The following is a 19,360-nucleotide window of genomic DNA, read 5'->3' as shown; positions in this document are numbered from 1 at the left end:
TTTGTGCCCAAATTCTTGCATATTTTGTCATGGTATAGAAATATAAGGTGGGTGACTTTCCACGACCTCTATGATTTGGCCTATGTTCTGCAATTATTACTAAACAAACCAATGCCAAGATCTTTATTCGAGTTTGTGGAAGTGATATCCATGGTATTTGGGTGTGTGTTTGATATAAAATTCATGGCAAAACACTGTAACGGGTACTGGGTGGTGATATTGAATTGAATAGATTGGCGAAAATATTAGACATCGAGAGAAAAGGCGTGGCTCACATTGCTGGCTCTGATAATCTTCTCATTGCCATGGTTTTTATAAGAATACAGATGATGTCTGGGTTTTAAGAAGGAATTTTTAATGAATGTTTATACGGCATTAGTTCTCGTATTGAAAGAATTATGAAGATGGTTCTTCCCCACTATTCTCAAGTGATGATTTTAGTCCTGATGAGGCCTCTTCGAACAATCATCTTTAATACAAAACCAATTATTTGTCGTGTACTCAATGAATCCTTTGTAGAATGTTTGACCGGAGGAGAGTAAATTTTTTCGAATAATGTAAAGTCATTGTTATAATCTGAATTCGACTATATCGTGATGTAACATGAATCGACAGTTTTCTGGAACGTGCCTGCATTCATGTTCCAAATTAACAAACGCAGAAGATTCTCTCATTTCATGCATTTTAATTCTATCTATAATCTTCTTTCACATTTGGTTCGATCAACGGGCTATGTTCGTGGTTAATTAAGTTATTGAAATCTAGTTTTGGAATCAATTCAACAGGGAATTAACTTACTGAATAATACAACTTGGCATACTTCAGTAATTGCCCATCAGTATCTAGTTTTATTAAATCCATATGTTACTTAGACATTCTAAATTAAACTTTATTTTTAGAATGTAAAAGCAAGTGGACAATTAAGAATGCATTATTTATCATATACACCAAAATTTCATATCTAATGACACCTTACACACAAAAAAATCAGTAAGGACTTCCCCTTAATCACTGATTTTTAGAGCCAGAAAAACAAAGTCCCAGTTTACCCGGTTCCTTTGTGTTACAATCTTGCTTTACCGGCTAGGCTTGATAAGTATGTACATGATACAAACCTTAAGAGAATCGCACATCAAAAGTTAGCTATCGAGATGGGAGAACCCAAAGTCATATAAACCCTACACTAGTTGCTCATACTTTTCAATGTAGGATCCAATTCTCATACCTTGCATTTGAGATCCTAACATACCATCACGCTCCACAACCCCGACGTCCAAGCGGATTGGTTGTGCACTAGCTTTCTACTAGCCCCAGGCAAACACTACAATGCCAGCGTTACCACCCCCAACACACAATTGCAACTGGGAGACATGGTAATGACTCTGATACCAAATAATACGAATCTTAGAATAACCACACCTTAAAAGCTAACTATTGAGATAGGAAAACGCAAAGTCATATAAACTTCATACTAGTTGTTCATACTTTTCAATGTGAGATTCAAGTCGCATACCTTATACTTGGAATCTTAACAGTACAATGGTGTTCCACTTGGCCTGTTATGTCCCTGCAAAAATGCTAACATTTGAGCAGGCTGCAAAGCAAGATATAGCTAATGAATACCATTATAGAAATCAAAACCGACAATAAGTCAAGGTAAAATAAAGCAACCAACATCAGCATTATAGTGTAACCAACCCTGTGACACTTAATGCATTGAAGAACATTGACAATGCAAAGCATTCCCACACGAGGTAAATAATACTCAAGAATGATACCCACCAAAACTTAAAAAGAGGAAACATTGTGTATCATGATCGGAGTCATACTAAGTGAACAGTTATTAATCTTCTTATATGCACAGATACGTCATGGCCAGGCAAAACTTGATTATGGATCAACATTGGGAAGTAAAAAGAAAGACTATAAAAACTCGCTAACGTAGACAAAACAACTACAGTTTTCCAAGATGGGCAAATGACAATTCAGTATTTTAGATTGTTCACTGCAACCAGATTCACAACTCTAGTTGGATGGTCATGGTTGTAGCAGAGAAGTAATACTACAAGCAATAACCATATTGTAAACCATCAAAATAAGATGACGTCAGAGTTCTAAATTTCTTCAATATTTCAAGTAAACCTTACATCATCTCATCTGTAAGATTAAAGCAGGACCAATTCTACCAGCTTAACTTGGTCCAAGCATATCAGAAATTCAATCTTAATATTTTATTGGTAAACAATTACATACAAGGAGCTCAACCAGCTACGGTACCAAAACACATGTAGAAAGTGATGTAGAAATTTACAAGGAGTTATAAATTTCTTCAATATTTCAAGAAAACCTTACATCATCTCATCCGTAAGATTAAACCATGACCAATTCTACCAGCTTAACTTGGTCCAAGCATATTGGAAATACAATCTTAATATTTTATTGGTAAACAAATACATACAAGGAGCTCAACCAGCTATGGTACCAAAACACATGTAGAAACTGATGTAGCAAAACATTTTTAACAGGGAGATGTAATATATGAGAACAAATACATATTAAAAGTAACTAGTCATTACCTGAATCTCAAGCGATCCAATAACGCATGCACATTCAACTACATCAGCTCCAACACTTTCTATTTAACAAAAATTTACACATTATCATTTCTTACTATCTCAGAATCATTGAGAGATATATTTGGTGTTCCTGTTATGACCTTTCAACTGCTTCATGCGGTTAAAGAGTTTCTACAAATTCCACAGTACTCTTCTCTCTTCTTTTTCACTGTAATTTTCTCAAATACCAAACCAAAAACAACCTATTATTTATTCACATTCCTTGTTCTAAAAAAAAAAATCACAAAAATTAACTAATAATAATTAACTAATACAATACAAGCACATACGAAATGAAATCCCAAAAATCACATCATTTACCATTTCCTTATTTATTTACATCTCATAATATACATTCTAAATGAAATCCCAAAAATTCAATTGATATTCTACAAAGCTTAATCTTACCATACACCTTCTGCTATTAGTTTCAACGTGGCTGAGTGATTCTCTTTAAAAGATAATCTTCTTATATAGCTTGGCATCCATCATACTCAACTATTCCCCAATTATCCCAATACATCTGCCACTCACTAAAAATGCCCTAGATTTCTCAGAGGATAGCAGTATAAACAGCCTACCAGTACTATTGTTTTACCGATAAATGCTCCAACTGTCCTTGAGGGTGCCACAAGTAAGATACACACCACACAGATGCCATCTATCCTAGCAAGTTTGACAATTGCTTAGATGACTTCAACAGTAAATTCTTAAGAATTGCATAGGTCCAAGAAAGGATTTACCTTTGATTCTTCTAAGATGAAGTTTATTATTCTATGACAATGCTTCCAACATTCTTGGATATTCTTGAAATTTCAGTCAGAAGACTCTCAGGATTTGATATGATGTGAGGAACTGATTTGAAGGTGAAAATGCGGCAAAACAAGGCAATAAATTCTTGGAAATCCAAAAAGAAAGCATTGAACCGCTTCTCATTAGTCTGTAAAATGGGGAAAACAACATGAAAGATGATTTCAAGTTCATTTTCCTTTACATTCAATTCTATAACCCAAGAAGATGGTCCATGAATGACTTTGACTCGGAAATATGCAAGTAAAGGAACCAAGAACTCCACAATGGGTTCTAATTTCTCTGTTCCTTACGAAAAAACTAATACTTAGTATAATACCACCGGCAATCAGAACTCTATGAAATTGGCATAATGATCAATTAAATGATCAAATGAGGAGAACAAAACTCCAACAGAATGTTTATTTTAATAATCCTGTATTCTCCAATACCTTCTAGGCTTCTACCCATACTAATATCTATCTTTCATCTGTAATGATCTATCTTTAAGGATTAATCCACAATTTAACACAACTCTCCATCCCCTATTTCCTTTCATTCAGAGTTCATTTGCAAAACCATTTATCGGAATACAGACTCTCCATCTTTTATTTTCATTCAATAAGTTGTTATCTGAAATTATTTACCAATTAAGGACACAAATAATCAACAAAACTTAAACACACACACACAATGTCATCAGTTAAGAGAAACCAAATTCAAAGGCACTTCAAATAAACCAAACCATTTAAATTAATTGAAACCTAAACGGAATGATTCCAATTCTCTACATTATCATGTCAAAGACAACTCATCTCCACCATTATGGAACCTTCTTTAGCAAAAATGTTGAGAAACTTCTCAACTCAAAACAATCTTTCTTCATTGCCTCCTATATTAACTATTTCAATTTGTTCGTTCAGCATCATGTTTTTCTAGCAAATGACATGTCATATAAGAATATAAAAATGCATATGCAACTAAAGCAAACAACAAACAACAACCTCAAAGAACAATCATACCTTCATTACAACTGCTTTATTCACTGCAAAACAGCATCTATGCTACAGATTAAGGGAACATTTTCTCATTTATTATACAGTTGAGATGTCACAGTATTCATGGAATTTTGCCAATTATAAAGCTCATGACCAACATAACTATAAGCACAGATATTAAAGTTGAGGTATTCTATCTCCAGGGAACCAGCAAAACTGCACTATCAACCCCTAAGAGCAAAGAAAAATGATAGTCATTTAGATTAAGTAAGAGACAGATACCAACCTTCTGAAATATTTGTGCTACCTCATCAGCAGTACGTGCCATAATGGATTTCTCTAAAATCTCCAGCACTCTTGAAACACAGGCTTTGGCATCATCCATATTAATAAGCACTCATCTTTTCTGTCATAAACAAGTCCACCTGTTCTGTACCATCAACTGGAAGCTTGTTTGGCTCTAATGGACTGTCTAAAGCAACAGCATTTTCAACCATGGCAATATTACCTGTCAATTTTGAAAGAAGACATAAACCCCTTTTTTTTTCTCCTTAAGATGCATCAAGAACCTTAGAAAATCAGATTACAGAAAACAAAGGAAATAAACATCTGATTGAAAATTCTGAGTGTAATCAAGTTTTCCATTAGGAGGGCTCAGTTGTAGCTCACTTTAAAAAAATAAATCATTCAAAAACATTTCCTCACAGCATACATCAGTGAAATTGACTAGGAAAAATAGCACATTGAAACCCATGATTTGTAAAGAAAAGACAAAATTCACCTCACATTCAAATAAACCAAAAAAAAAAACCTGTCCAAATAAAAAAGGGCACAAAAAAGAGACAAACCATTTACTCTGCACAAAACAACAATAACATTCACAAGAACACAAGGGAGGTAGGTAAAAGATCATAGAAATGATACTTAGTCAAATATGCAACCTAAAAAAATTGAAATTATCAAAACTAATTTGAAACCAGTGAATACAATGCAAGGTTATCAGAGACACACAGTAAGGGCAACAATCAATGAAACAATAATTGTTTGTTACATTATCAACAATTTACAACATCATCAGGCTTCCACTAAGGAAAGCAACAAGAGTTAATTTCAAGGTTGCACAACAATGAAGATAAAGAAAATATGACTGAATATTGGTGAAACACTTAAGCATACTTATGAACCAAATATATTCCTTGAGAAATGTAAGACAATAAGGATAAAATAATAAACAAAGACACACTATCCCCTGATCCATAGATTTGTATATGATACAAGCAACTGCATACCTTGATTATCACTGGCATATAATTCTTCCAGAGAGTCCAACTTTTTCTCAGCTATTCCTAAGGAAAGAGTTATTCAGCTTCTTGATTGCACAATGTAAATCATTGTCACATTCTTCCAGAGCTCTCTCTAAATGCTGCAAGGTAATATCAAAAAAAATATGAGCACATTAATGACCATATAGTAGGATAAACTCCAGTAAAAGCATCAATATGCCTTACTTCACAGTTTACCATTCTCTTCAGAAAGCCTCTAAAAGAAAGAACTCATCAATACCACACATTTGCAACCGAAGAGTCTATGATACTAACAGAAGCAAAAGTATTAATCAATTCATCAACCCAAATCACATCAGATTTATTAAACCTTACAATTTCTTTTCCTTAGCTTGTTCACCATCCAATTCCAATCCAACCATTAACTTCCATCAAATCAACAAATCAGTAGATACACATACAAATAAAAATAACTATACGTACACATCATAATTAAACACAAAACATGTCAACCTCAACATCAGACCATCGTAAAAATCCTTAGACAAACATATATAATGTTCTAACAATTAATCCTATCGTAACAATTTCAGTTAAATTATTACACAACCATACATGAATAATTATAATTTCAAAAGAACATGATAATCACGCAAACTCTCAACTCTTTCCTCACTTCTCTACTATTTATATCAAACCATTAAACTCTCAATCCATTCATTAAACATACCCACATAGACAATTATACACACTATTCCACACATACATATAGCTGTCTTTATACAATTTAAAGAGAAACAATGCATATCAAACCATTAATCATTAAACAAAAATATGTTAACTAGTCGTACCGCAACAAGTTCGAATCCCAAAACTCATAAAAGATTCAGTTATTTCTAAGCCTATTCGTACACGTCAAGAAATCCCAAAGAGCAATACCTGAGGATACAGTTGACGAAAAGCAGATCGGAGCTGATCGAGGAGCTTGCCGGAGGCTGCGATAGCTTAGTCGGCGAAGCTAAGCCGCAGCGGAGGCGTTTATGGATAAATTAAAGAGGAAATCTAAACTTGAATCAAAACGGTTCGTTTCGTTGGAGAAAAAGCACCAAAAAAAATGAAAATAAAAATCACTTTTCCGACCCAAGGTATAGTGAATTCACCCATAAACTTTCAAAACCCAAACACCCACCTATGGTTTAGAAAACTAACACCTACACTCCAAAATTAAGATAAAATTAAGGGTAAAATCATCATTTAACAATAATATTTAATATTTCTATCATTTTACCCTTTTAATTTGAAAAACTAACAATTTTACGTAAAATTAAGTTTTGAAAAGTGACAATTTACCCCCTACCTAGGTTTTCAATTTCGTCGGTAAATTTTCAACCAACGATAGCCAATCTCTTTCCCTCCGGTGTTCAATATTGAATCGATAATATCTGAATTCGACAGAATCTAAATGAATCTAGATAATATCGAAACTCATCATCTGGATCTTCATCTGGACGATGATGACAGACCAGAAGAGACTGATCTCCTCATCTGGATAGTCATCGTCATCCAAACAAAGCCAATTTCGTCTGGATAACAAAGATCCAGACGAAGAATTTTACTTTTTGTCTAGATTTCATCGAATCTAGATATCGTCGGTCCAATATTGAATATCAGAGGAAGTGACGACACTAGGAGGGAGAGATATTGGCCATCGTTGGCCGAAAATTCACTGGTGAATTTAGAAACTCTATGTAGGGGAAAATATCACTTTTTAAAATTTAATTTTAGACGAAATTGTTAGTTTTTTTAATTAAGGGGGTAAAATAATATAAATGTTAAATATTATTGTTAAATGATGATTTTGCCCTTAATCTTATCTTAATTTCGGAGGGTAGGTGTTAGTTTTCTAAACCATGGGTGGGTGTTTGGGGTTTTGAAAGTTGGTGGGTGGGTATTAGAATTCACTATACCTTGGGTGGGAATAAGTCTTTTGGCCTTTAATAAATAAATAAATCATAACGGTCATAGTGAACTAAGCGGGAAACTCTGCTTTCCAATTTCATTAAGACAAGAATTTGACAGTTGTTTTGTATTCCGTTGATTACCCCTATAAATAACACTCGCTCTCAATTTCATTATCTCATAGACTGCCTCTGATGCGATCGGAATTTTGTGATTCAAATTCAGAAGAGAGTTTAGAGAGAGAAATAAATCCAGAAGAACAAAGAAGAAGAAGAGAAACTCGCGGCTTTCCTCCCGTTGTTAAACCAGTCCAAGATTCAAATTCTCACCACACTCTTGCTTTCGTTTTGATTTCAAAGAAAGGGATTCTCACCACACTTGCGGCTTTCCTCCCGTTGTCAAACCAGTCAAGATATTAGTTTTTGTTGAGTGGGTCAACCATCCCTTACTTGGGAAGATAATTGCTTCCTGCCGTTAGGACTTCTTCTTTTCTGCCCTCTCCTCTGCTTGAACTGTGCCCGGAACCTGTATTTTTTATCAAGGTGGGTAGCTGAAACAAAAGAGTTTTCTTTAGTTTTTTAAATTTATCAAAAAAGATTCATTGTCTTGGTCCCTGTTCTAACAGGATGAAAGAAATTAGAGAAGTTTGGGGTTCCAATGTTGATTCAGAGCTACAATTCTTCAATCAGTGTTTAGAGCAATTTAATTTCCTATCTTTCGACACTGAGTTTCCGGGTTTTCTTCGAAACACTCCCCGGGATGTGCCTGAGTCTCTGTGCTACAGTGATTTGAAGTTTAATGTCGATTTGATGAAGATCATCCAATTGGGCATCACACTTTCAGATGGCAAGGAGAATATATGTTTCACATGGGAGTTTAATTTTAGTGATTTTGATTTGGAGAAAGATGCACATGTCGAAGAATCGATTGATCTTTTGAAGAAGTCTGGAATCAATTTTGAAAAGATCAGGAAGGATGGGGTATCAAGGGAAGTTTTTGTGCCCAAATTTTTGCGTATCTTGTCACGACATAGAAATATAAAGTGGGTCACTTTCCATGGCCTCTATGATTTGGCCTATGTTTTGAAACTGTTATTGAACAAACCTATGCCAAGATCTTTATTCGAGTTTGTGGAAGTGGCATCCATGGTATTCGGGTGTGTGTTCGATATAAAATTCATGGCGAAACATTGTAATGGGTTACTGGGTGGTGAGATTGGATTGAATAGAGTGGCGAAAATATTAGGCGTCGAGAGAAAAGGTACAACTCACAATGCTGGTTCTGATAGTCTCCTCACTGCCACTGTTTTTGAAAGAATGAAGATGATGTCTGGGTTTCAAGAAGAAGTTTATAGTGGATGTTTATACGGCATCAGTACTCGTATTGGAAGACGTATGAAAATGGTCCTTCATTGCTATTCTCCATGGATGATTTTAGCTCCGGCCAGGCCTCCTCCTGCAGCCATCTTTCGTGTAAGACCAGTTATTTGTGCCGTGCCAATTATTTGTCCTGTACCGTGACTATTTTGCAGAATTGGAGAGTTATTTTTTTGAATGATTTAAATTCGTTTGTCAAATATTTTTTGTATATAATAGTAATAATTCTTTTCAAGTTTATATATTTCTTGGTATAATCTGTTTTCTCCTGTTATCTTAATGTAACAAGAATTTACATTACTCTAGAACATGCCTTTATTGATGTTCCAAATTAAGAACTTGGGAAGATTAACTAACTGAATACTTGGCATATTTTAATGATTGCCCATCAGACTTTTTCATCCAACTACTTGTTATTTTGTAACAAATTTAATGTTACTTAGAAAAACACTCAAAATTAAACTTTATTTTTAGCATGTAAAATGCAGAGGAAAACCAAGAATTCATCGTAACATTTCCAGAAATGCAAGCATTATAATTTGTGTACAGAGGATATCCAGATACAGCCAAATTTCATATCTACTGACAGCTTACACATCAAAAAAATCACTAAGGACTTCTGCTAAATCACTGATTTTTAGAGCCAGAAAACAAAGTCCCTGTATACCTGGTTCCTTCGTGTTACAGTCTTGGTTTTCTGGTGCGGCTCGATAAGCATGTACAACGGTTTTCCATTTAGCTTGCTTTCTACCTGCAAAAATGCAAGCATTTGAGTAAGCTGGATAGCAAGACATAGCTACTGAATACCGTTAATAAAATCAACAGCAAAAATTAGTGGATGCAAAATAATACAACTAAATACCATATTCAACCAAAAATTAGTCGAATTCTCTCTCTACATATATAGGATGAAAGGTAAAGTTACAAATAAATACCATGTTGAAGTCTTTCTAATACAAGTATAAATTTAAATAATTACATTAATCATATGATCTTGATTTGGTAAGAGATAATAACTTTACCATACAAAGGGAAGTTGAAACAAGAAGATGATCATAGAAATGTTGAGAAGACAAAACTTTTAAATGAAGTTATTTTCGTTGTCTTTTAAGGGATGAGATTTTTACTAACATTCTGTACTAATTTGCAAATAAGTGATATGTCTAATCACTAACCAAATAACTTCTTGTTAGTTAGTTATTTTTTAGTTTCCAGAAGATTGGTCAAGAAGGAGTATTTTCCTTCAGGTATCCTAAGCTCTTTCAAATGAAAGTGCTTTTGAAAATTACCTCAAAAGCAGGAGCAATGTATCAATGTTGGGTTGCAGGATCCAAACCTACTTTTCTTAGAATCACTTTGGCCATCCCTTGTTCTTTTCTTTCTACTTTTCTTTGTCTGTAGTTTCAGCTTCTCCATGTTGACACTTTCAATCCCTTCTCACAAGATAACTCACCATCATTTAATGATTGATCATGGGAGAGAAACCCTCACTTATCTTCCTTGTCCCTTGTCTTTGGCCCCACTTTCACGTTCCCTCCGGTAACTTGATCCGAATTTAGGAATTGCGGATATGAAATGTGGATTTTTAAAGAGATAGTAGCAGAGAGTTTAGGCTGATACGCCCATCAGTATAGACTATATGACACAACGGACAAATTTCTTATTACACTTGAATAAATACAGTGGCCAACGGGTAGAATAAAATCCCTCACTTTCGCATTCCCTCATTTCAGTTTTTCAAATGAGTATTTTTTTCACTTGTAGTGATATGAATTCTAAGAGGAGGATATCCGAATTCAGGAAGTGAAGATACGAGATGTAAATTTTTAAGGAGATATATGGTGATAGTGAAGAAATCAGGCCAGTAGATCCGTTAATATGAATCACATGACTCAATTGTTAAATTTTTTATTACACTTAAATAAATGTAGTGACATGTAAGTAGAATAGAAGCAACCTGAGGTTAACTAGATACAACCACATGTCAAGGATCCACAAGTTAGGATTTTCTCATAAAAGTGCATGTAAAGAGACTAAGAGAGAGAAAGAAAGGGAGTGCTCTAAACACTTGTGTTTTATGTGTTGTTTTCCCTGGGATTCCTGATTATAAATACCTCATATTTTCACTTATACCAACAAAAAAATTTCGATGGATTCCAACTTCCTTCTCAACCCTTCAGGACTCCACTCAGTTTACTATAAATCTAAGGAAGATGATGGCCTCAGAACTCTACAGCCTGAAGCCTATCATCCATCTCAACATGGTATGGATTTTCTGAAATTCTTTTTCCTGAAAAAAAAAAATTCTGACTTCTTAATTGGTGTTTGATTATGTAGCAGTGGTGGCCATGGAGGGATATGGGGACTTTATGGAATGGCCACAGGCTACTCTGCAGCTGAAGAATCCAGGCAGGGGATTTCCAGGGCCGATACAAGACTATGACGACGAGGAGGCAGAGGGAATCCAGAGCAAAGAGAAGTGGGCTTGTGTGAAGGTTAACATGGATGGAGTTATGGTGGGAAGAAAGATTTGCATTCTTGACCATGGAGGCTATTCTAGCCTGGCGCATAAATTGGAAGAAATGTTTGGTAAGTAGGAAAAAATCCTCGTCAGGATCTTGAGAATTTTATGTTTCTAAAAATTCTACTTGAAATGAGTAACATTGGTGCAATTTCAGGGAGAAATTCTGCATCTGGACTAAGATTATTCCAGGCTGGTTCAGAATTTTCACTGTCTTATCAGGTCAGGGAAGCGAATTGGAGGCCCGTTGGTGACGTTCCCTGGAAGTAAGTTGTTCAAATTTAACAATGTTGTAAATACTTAAAAACTTTTTCAATAGATTGTTCAGCATTATCAACCAAGTTATCGTTCCCAACAGAGAGTTTGTCAAGTCAGTGAAACGGCTGAGGATTGCCCGGAACTGAGGCTTTTCTTCCGAATCAAGCTTCTAATTAGTTGTATGTTGTGAAGAATTTCAAAGGACGACAGACTTGACTTAGAGTGGGGGATTACACGGGGAAATTTGTGCACCACAAGGCATGTAGAATCAGAATGGCAGCCAGAGAATACGAACTAAACTGGAACTGGCTTTTATTTGGGCTTAACTTGACTGGAATTCACCCATGAATAAAAGGGGAGTTTAGACTTTCATTGTGATACCTTTAATAATTACTATTTGAAGTCAATTGATTATTCAAGCAAGAACAAGAAGGTTGGTGTTAAAGCTCTCGCTTGAAAGGAGATCAGAGTTTCAGATTGGATAATTAATAGGAATCCTGAAATTCACCTAATAGTTAGTCTTTACATGGCATTTTTGGACCTCTATTACTTTATTTTTGTTTGCTAAACCTTCTTCAAACTCCTATACTATTCAAACTTTACAATACTCTATGCAGGTGTGAATTTGATCTGAACATTGTTATTCGCTTTGGCTCAAACCCTTTTGTCACATTTGGTGTTGTTATATTAGAGTTCAACTTATTGATGATTTTTCTTCTACTTCTTTTTTTAATAGTTGTATTTCTTCACCAATGATATTATTCATTAATCAAGTGAGCTGAGATTGATCTTAAATTGATCTTTTTGGATTCAAAATAAGCTCAAGATAACCCTTGTTTGTATTCATTTTGACTCAATCGACCCCTAACTCTATGTCCTCTTTGTTAATCGGAGGCTGCAAATACTTCAAGTGCTTTTGGGTGCTTATAGTCAGGCTAGTTTACCAGGCAGGCTCAAATTAGGGAGTTCTACTTCCACGTGGCCACAGATGAAATGATACAAAAAGGAGCTGCTCTGCACTGGAAATGTCCTGTGCAACTCATAAACAACGACCTCTCCAGATTTTTTTTTTTTTCTAGGGCCAAAAGGCTTTGGGTTTTCACCATGCCCAGGTGGGTCCAAGTCTTTTGGCCTTTTTTTAAAAAATGAGTCATTTCGCATCCTACAGGTAATCCTTTCTAGCTTTTGCTATTATCAAGAAAATTTACACATAACAACAAAGAAAAGTTACTAATTCTCATTAGATTTAGAATCCTTGAACTCGGATTGAACAAGTTGAATTCAAACAAAGGATTGAGTTTGTTTTCATAAAATGAGCTGAGTTTGAATCAATCCGAACATTCGAATTCAATCTAAGTTGGACCGAATTTCTCAAAGCATGCTCTTATGCAGACCTGCGTTCATCTAGATTCTACAACACATAATAAAAAGATTATGAACACATTTCTTCACACTAGAGCAATTGTAATAGGCTACACATTTTCAGTTGAAGCACAACCATTCATCATCTATCTCTAGCAATGCCTCTGTCACAGTGTATCTTAGAAACGTTCAAGCATATTTGAGGTTCAGGATTCTTTGTTATAAGATATTCTTAGTCAATGGAAGTAGCCAATCTGTCCAAAGCATTGGAGATATGTCGCATTGTAGGTCTCCGTTCCGGGCTGCTATGAACACAAGCCATTGCAATCTTTAGAACTGCAGTGATCTCCTCTTCTTCTTTGTCGGCAGTGGGTACTAAATATGGGTCTAAAACATCTGCAAGTGCCTTTTTCTCTTCAATGCAGAGCTGAATCCAGTGGACAATATCCATTTCTGAAGATCCCACATTAATAACCGGTGTTCTTCCGGTAATCATTCCTAGTAAAATTACCCCATAGGAGTAGATATCCCATTTCTGTGATGGGTTCACCACTTTGCCTGCTTCAGGGGCCTGATAATAAGTACCCAAGTCACTTGATGAATTCGTTGAAGTAACTTCTGAAGATACACTCCTTGACTGTCTTTCTTGAGGTTTATCTGCAGGAGTTCGATTAGATTGCAGAGTTGGAGAACCACCAGTAATATTAGCGAGGCATCCAAGTCCAAAGTTGGATATGTGTGGTTCCATGTTCCGGCCAAGCAGAATATTACTTGGCTTCAAATCTCCATGGACATACTTTTTGGGACTAAATTCATGAAGATAAACCAAGCCTTTTGCAATCCCTTTTATGATTCTACACCGAACTGACCAAGATAATGGCATGAACGGAACAATTCCCGGCTTCCCTGTGGTATAAAGAAAAATTGATACAATCAAATTGACCATTGGATATACAATAACACAAACCTCTCCTAAAATACCAAATTATATATCAGAAATAGTACTTGCAAGAGGATTTCAAAAAACATACCATGAAGCGCAATTTCAAGGCTTCCATTAGGTATGTAATCATAGATAAGGAGCTTCTCGTTGACTGACCAGTAATAAGCTCTGAGGGGTACAATATTAGGATGCCTTAGCTTTCCAATTGCTTCAACTTCTCTTTGGAATTCCTTGAACCTTTGAGATCCACCTTCACCCAATCTTCTCACAGCTAAGGTTAGTCCATTTTCAAGAACAACTTTGTAGACAATCCCGATTCTGTTCTTTCCAAGAACAAAAGCTGAGGCCTTAAGCAGTTCATCCAAATCGAAAGCCACATGTGTATCTGGTGGCACAAGATCATGCTGCTCCACATTCTCTAATAGAGTCTTAGATTCATCTTTCCAAAAGCCAAAACACTCTTGCTTTCCCTTTTTTCCTTTCTCAAAACCATAACCATTCTCATCCTTACCCTCGTCAGAACCACAAATCTTTAGATAACAGTATGAGAACAATAACCCAACAAGGCAAATTCCAATTACATCACTCACTATTATGGCAACTACAGCACCCTTACTTAGTCCTCTTCCTTTCTCAATCTTTCCACCATCATCACCCAAATTCTCCGGTGGATAATTGTCAGGCAAAAAGGGATACGAGGATGGTGAATTTGCACTTGAAGTGTCAGAACATGGGTTCTTCAATGGCGTTCCACAGAGTCCTGGATTTCCTATAAATGCAGTTGGTCCTCTATTAGTAAGAGCACCACTTTTAGGTATTGGTCCACTCAAATTGTTATAACTTAGATCAATATACACCTTTTCGGGAAGATTTCCTAAACTGGCTGGAATTGAACCACTGAGTAAATTATGGGACAAATCAACAGTTCCTTGCAAACTGGTCAAATTTCCCATGTTACCAGGGATTGAACCATTGAAGTTATTGAATGAAAGATCAAGTTTTTCAAGTGAAACCAAACCAGTACCAAACCTATCTGGCAAAGGACCAGTAAAATTATTTTGACTAAGATCAAGGGTTTTTAATCTCTTGCATTGCAAAATTGATGTAGACAATGACCCATTAAAGAAATTCTGTGATAAATCTAAAGTTTGAAGGTACTTCAACTTGCCAATGTCATTTGGCAAAGGCCCAGAGAAAGAATTCCCATAAAGGACCAAACTTTGTAGCCCCTGAAGTTCAAGGAGCCCAGTAGGTAAACTTCCAAAAAATTTATTATTCCTTAAATTAACATGGCGAAGATCAGAGAGAGAGCCTAAAGAAGAAGGAAGAAAGCCATAAAGCTTCTTCCTTGGAATGCTAACAGAGACCACTCTTTGCTCCTTACATACAACACCATTCCATGAACAAGGGTTTTCATCAGAAGAGTTCCAGTTACTCAAAAACCCTTCTGGATCCTCATAAATGGACTGCTTAAAGGACAAAAGTGCATAGCCTTCACCATTCAAAGGCTCAACAAAACCATTAAAGTTGCAGAGAACAAGCACCAAGCATACGAAAACACACAACATCACAACAAACGACAAAGTGACCGTTAGGAGTAAGTGTGAAGGACCTTAAAGAGATTAAAAAACTCACCTTTCTGTGAGAAATTGATGGTGAAGAAAGTTGAGAACTCAGAACTGAGCAGAGAGTGAGAGAGAGAATTGGAAAAATAGTCGGTTTGTGGGTGAAAGGCTTAAAGTGATGTAGAAAAGACTGAAGAGAGAGAGTGGAAGAGGGTAAGGTAAAGTTTAAGCTAATAAAGCAGAGGCATCGGGAAGATTGACAAATTAAGAAACTGAGAAGCAGAAGGAAAGCTGGTGAGAAAAATCCACATATGAACAGCAGTGTTACTTCAATTTCCATAACTACCAATTTCTAGTTATATTTTGATGGGAAGGTGATCCCATGTGCGTCTAAATTCGATAAGGACTGAGTCTGAGTATGACCAAGTTTGACACCAGTTAAACCTGAGGTTGGCTTGAGTAGTGTGAGTTTAGGGTCCTCTTTAAAGAGGTTTCCGGTATAAGACTCAATTAATGTATATTATGATCAGATTTTTATTTATTCGATATAATAATTATTAAATAAATTATTAAATTTGAAATTTAATATACTCAATATAATTAGTGTAACTCCAGAAGAGAGCTCTAACTCGAAAAAGGTTTCTCGTGATTAAAAAAAAGTTTGATACCAATTTTAGATTTAAGTTTTTTTCAAACAATGTTTAAATATTAAACTCTAGTTTTATATACTTAATTGATATGATTGATTTAATCGTATAAAAACAATCCAATTTGAGTTGGGTTTCTTATAAAAAAAAAAATTGATATCACTTTGAATTTAAAAAACTCATTTTTAGATAGATAAATCAGACTCAAATTTGATATAAAAACAATTTAATTTTAAATTCAATATGAATTTATTCGAATTCAAATATTTAAATTAATTTAAACTCTTTGACTCATTAAATCGGAATTTAAATTTTAAGTTTGAGCGATTTGAATTAAATCTATCTATGTGTGCATAATGATAACAATTGTGTCAAATTTTGTATTTAAGTTTCACATAAAATAACTTTTTATTAAGTATGTATTCGATTTTAGCCAACATTTTAAAAAGTTATATAAATATAATCGAACATCTCAAACAATGATAAACTTCGACTCGACTCTAACCTTAAGAAATCTGTAGCACCTTTCATCTAACCTCAACTTCTAACAATCTCATTACCAAAATCTCACTTAAGAACATAAAATTAAACCCACACAAAAATCTCAATAAGTGAATTCAAGCGTATTAGACTAAAATTTAATTTCATTTTAGTTTTAAGAAATTGGGAGTTATTTGATATTTCATATTGTTTAATATTTTATTTTCAATAAAAGTTTGATTATACAATTAGATATTTAGATAATATATCATTATATTTCTTATTATGTAATTAATTTTTAATCATATAATGACGTATTATCTTACTACTCAATTGAATATCTAAAACTGAATATAAATAATATTACTCATTTGCTTTTAGGGTTTTTTTATTTACTTGATGGGGTAAAAAAAATAATGAATTTATTTTATTTATCATAATTATTATTTCTTGAATTCAAAGATTGGATTGCAAAAATCCTATTGATCATTATATATGATTACTCTAATATAGTAATATGATCAAAGTTGATCCCAAATTAATAGGAAAATATTTTTAATATACTAATTCAAAGTTAAATTCTAAAAATATATCAAAAGTATTTAGTAAGTTATTTTTCAATTTAATAGTGACTATCACATTTGATTTTTTTAAATAATTAATTAAAAAGTTTCACAAAACGTATATCACATTTGATCTAGATACAGATTTATGAAAAAGCTAGACATTTTTTATGGGCCAAAGCACTATTTCCCACCCAAGGTATGTTGCACTCCCAAAGTTTCCCCCTTTAACTTTAATAATCCTAAATACTCACTCATAAACAATTAAAATTAACGATAGTAAGGGTAAAATCGTTATTTTTTCTATAATATTAAAAACTAAAAGTTCCCCCAACTTAAGTTTTAAAAAATGACAGTTTTCCCCTAAAGTTTCGTTTTGAGATCTCCGACGTCATCTCTGGTGCCATTGTCGGTGACCTCTCCCTTTGACGATCTCTCTCCTCCCATTTAGCTGCCCAATCGATGTTAGAGGATCCATGGAAGATGAACAACTTCATCGGGGAAGACGAAGCTCTTCGTCTTCCACGGCTCCTCCGATGCCGATCGAACGTTCAAATGGGTGAAAAGAGATCGTCAGGGGGAGAGAAAGCTTCGGGAGGAAGAGGCCATCGGCAATAGATCCACAGAAGGATTCAGAGATCTCGAAACAAAACCCTAGAGGGAAACTATCATTTTTTAAAATTTAGGCTGAAAAAAATTTTTAGTTTTTAAAATTTAGCAGGGCAAAAAGAGATAAAATTTTAAGGGGTTAGGGGTACGTTAATTTTAACTGCTTATGGGTGAATATTTAGAATTATCAAAGTTAAAAGAGAAAAACTTGAGAATATAACATACCTTGGGTGGGAAATAGTCCTTTGGCCTTTTTTATGATTTGAAACGAAACTCATGGTATTCTAACTCTAAAAAATCCAGATAATTTAATTGAAAAGTCACATTTCCATAAGAGATCTCATGTTTACCGCCAGTAAAAAATATTAATTAACCCGTTAAACTTTGGTGCATAATATAATTGAAAAAAAAATCATCTTACCTTTTGTAACATAACAATTAACCTTTAAACATCAGCACGCATTTACATTCAAATATCAATTAACTCTTAAAAGTTAATATCTAATAAAATATTATTTAACCGCCATGTTTGGCTTACATCAAAATATCATTTAACTTTTAAAGGCTATTTGGTTTCAGACAGATTATTTTAATACTTTATTTTTTATTATTCGTATTATTTTATTCAATTTGTCAATAATAAAATATTATAGTAATCTTCTATTATTAATAATAATATAATAGGTTATATAAATGATAATTTGATTACCACATTCACTTTAAATATTAAAAGGTTATTAAGGTAATCTTGATTTTATTATAATTATATTATTATTTATTAATTTTTTAAGACAAAAATAAATTTATTTTTAATTAATCTAATAAATAATATAAAAATTTTTAAAAATAATTATATCCAAGGGCGTTTAAGTAAAATAATTTATTATTATCTTTAACCAAACATAATAATTATTTATACTTATTAAATTTTATCAAATATAGTAATAATTTATACCCAATAATTTTCTTAATAATTTATCTTCAAGATAATTTCTCTATTTCGTAATAAAATATTACCCAAATCAAATACCCCTTAAGTACAAATTGAAATAATAAAATTATATACATAATTTTATATACAAATAACAATGTATCATAATATGATTGAGTGTTATTTTATCTTTTATTTTTAACTATCTAATTATATGATGACACATTATTATTTATACACAAAATTTTATATATATATAATATTACTCGTCGTAAAAATATTTTTGAACCCCAAAATTTGTCTACCTAAAAAATTATATTTGATCTATTTTTGTTAAAATTACATTTGTATGTATGTAAAAGCCCACTCGGTGAATCAGACTACCTATTTGCATACCAAATCTCTCAATTTTCACCCAAAAAAAAAAAGCCTTTATCATTCTTAAATGTTTTAAAAAAAAT

The 19,360-nt window shown here is 33.8% G+C and overlaps 3 protein-coding genes and 1 long non-coding RNA gene across 12 annotated transcripts; 2 read left to right on the top strand and 2 right to left on the bottom strand.

The window, feature by feature from the left end:
• Window positions 1-913: 913 nt before the first annotated feature.
• Window positions 914-6,796, bottom strand: LOC123215551. Of its 9 annotated transcripts, none has more exons than XR_006502105.1 (8): window positions 6,625-6,796; window positions 5,692-5,825; window positions 4,689-4,910; window positions 3,024-3,555; window positions 2,717-2,784; window positions 2,577-2,635; window positions 1,514-1,594; window positions 914-1,382 (listed from the first exon to the last, which is right to left on the bottom strand). It is a non-coding gene; the product is annotated as an uncharacterized LOC123215551 (long non-coding RNA). The 9 variants fall into 9 exon arrangements; XR_006502106.1 differs by having other exon boundaries at window positions 1,514-1,567; XR_006502103.1 differs by having other exon boundaries at window positions 1,514-1,567; window positions 2,577-2,784; window positions 3,024-3,281; window positions 3,359-3,555.
• Window positions 6,797-8,270: 1,474 nt separating this feature from the next.
• On the top strand, window positions 8,271-9,164 carry LOC123217568 (putative CCR4-associated factor 1 homolog 8). The gene has a single exon (XM_044638657.1). It carries the CDS (start codon window positions 8,271-8,273, stop codon window positions 9,162-9,164), a length of 894 nt encoding a protein of 297 aa, XP_044494592.1.
• A 1,999-nt stretch (window positions 9,165-11,163) lies between these two features.
• LOC123215868 (auxin-responsive protein IAA32-like) lies at window positions 11,164-12,427 on the top strand. Its single transcript, XM_044636134.1, has 4 exons — window positions 11,164-11,284; window positions 11,361-11,609; window positions 11,699-11,807; window positions 11,900-12,427. The coding sequence occupies exons 1-4, from the start codon at window positions 11,170-11,172 to the stop codon at window positions 11,943-11,945; spliced, it is 519 nt and encodes a 172-aa protein (XP_044492069.1). The 5' UTR covers window positions 11,164-11,169; the 3' UTR covers window positions 11,946-12,427.
• Window positions 12,428-13,017: 590 nt separating this feature from the next.
• Window positions 13,018-16,042, bottom strand: LOC123215862 (receptor protein kinase-like protein ZAR1). Its single transcript, XM_044636126.1, has 2 exons — window positions 14,193-16,042; window positions 13,018-14,067 (listed from the first exon to the last, which is right to left on the bottom strand). Exons 1-2 carry the CDS (start codon window positions 15,670-15,672, stop codon window positions 13,394-13,396), a joined length of 2,154 nt encoding a protein of 717 aa, XP_044492061.1. The 5' UTR covers window positions 15,673-16,042; the 3' UTR covers window positions 13,018-13,393.
• Between the last annotated feature and the right edge of the window lie 3,318 nt (window positions 16,043-19,360).

The sequence above is a fragment of the Mangifera indica genome, chromosome 5, assembly GCF_011075055.1.
Source record: "Mangifera indica cultivar Alphonso chromosome 5, CATAS_Mindica_2.1, whole genome shotgun sequence".
Lineage (NCBI taxonomy): Eukaryota > Viridiplantae > Streptophyta > Magnoliopsida > Sapindales > Anacardiaceae > Mangifera > Mangifera indica.
Note: the sequence above shows the minus strand (reverse complement) of the source record. Positions and strands in the feature narration are given on the sequence as shown.

Coding starts and splice junctions, on each gene's coding strand:
- LOC123217568 (XM_044638657.1), top strand. CDS start 8,271: ATGAAAGAAATTAGAGAAGTTTGGGGTTCCAATGTTGATTCAGAGCTA.
- LOC123215868 (XM_044636134.1), top strand. CDS start 11,170: ATGGATTCCAACTTCCTTCTCAACCCTTCAGGACTCCACTCAGTTTAC. Junction 11,610..11,698: donor TAAATTGGAAGAAATGTTTG/GTAAGTAGGAAA, acceptor GTGCAATTTCAG/GGAGAAATTCTGCATCTGGA. Junction 11,808..11,899: donor GTTGGTGACGTTCCCTGGAA/GTAAGTTGTTCA, acceptor CGTTCCCAACAG/AGAGTTTGTCAAGTCAGTGA.
- LOC123215862 (XM_044636126.1), bottom strand. CDS start 15,672: ATGTTGTGTGTTTTCGTATGCTTGGTGCTTGTTCTCTGCAACTTTAAT. Junction 14,068..14,192: donor CCTTGAAATTGCGCTTCATG/GTATGTTTTTTG, acceptor TTTATACCACAG/GGAAGCCGGGAATTGTTCCG.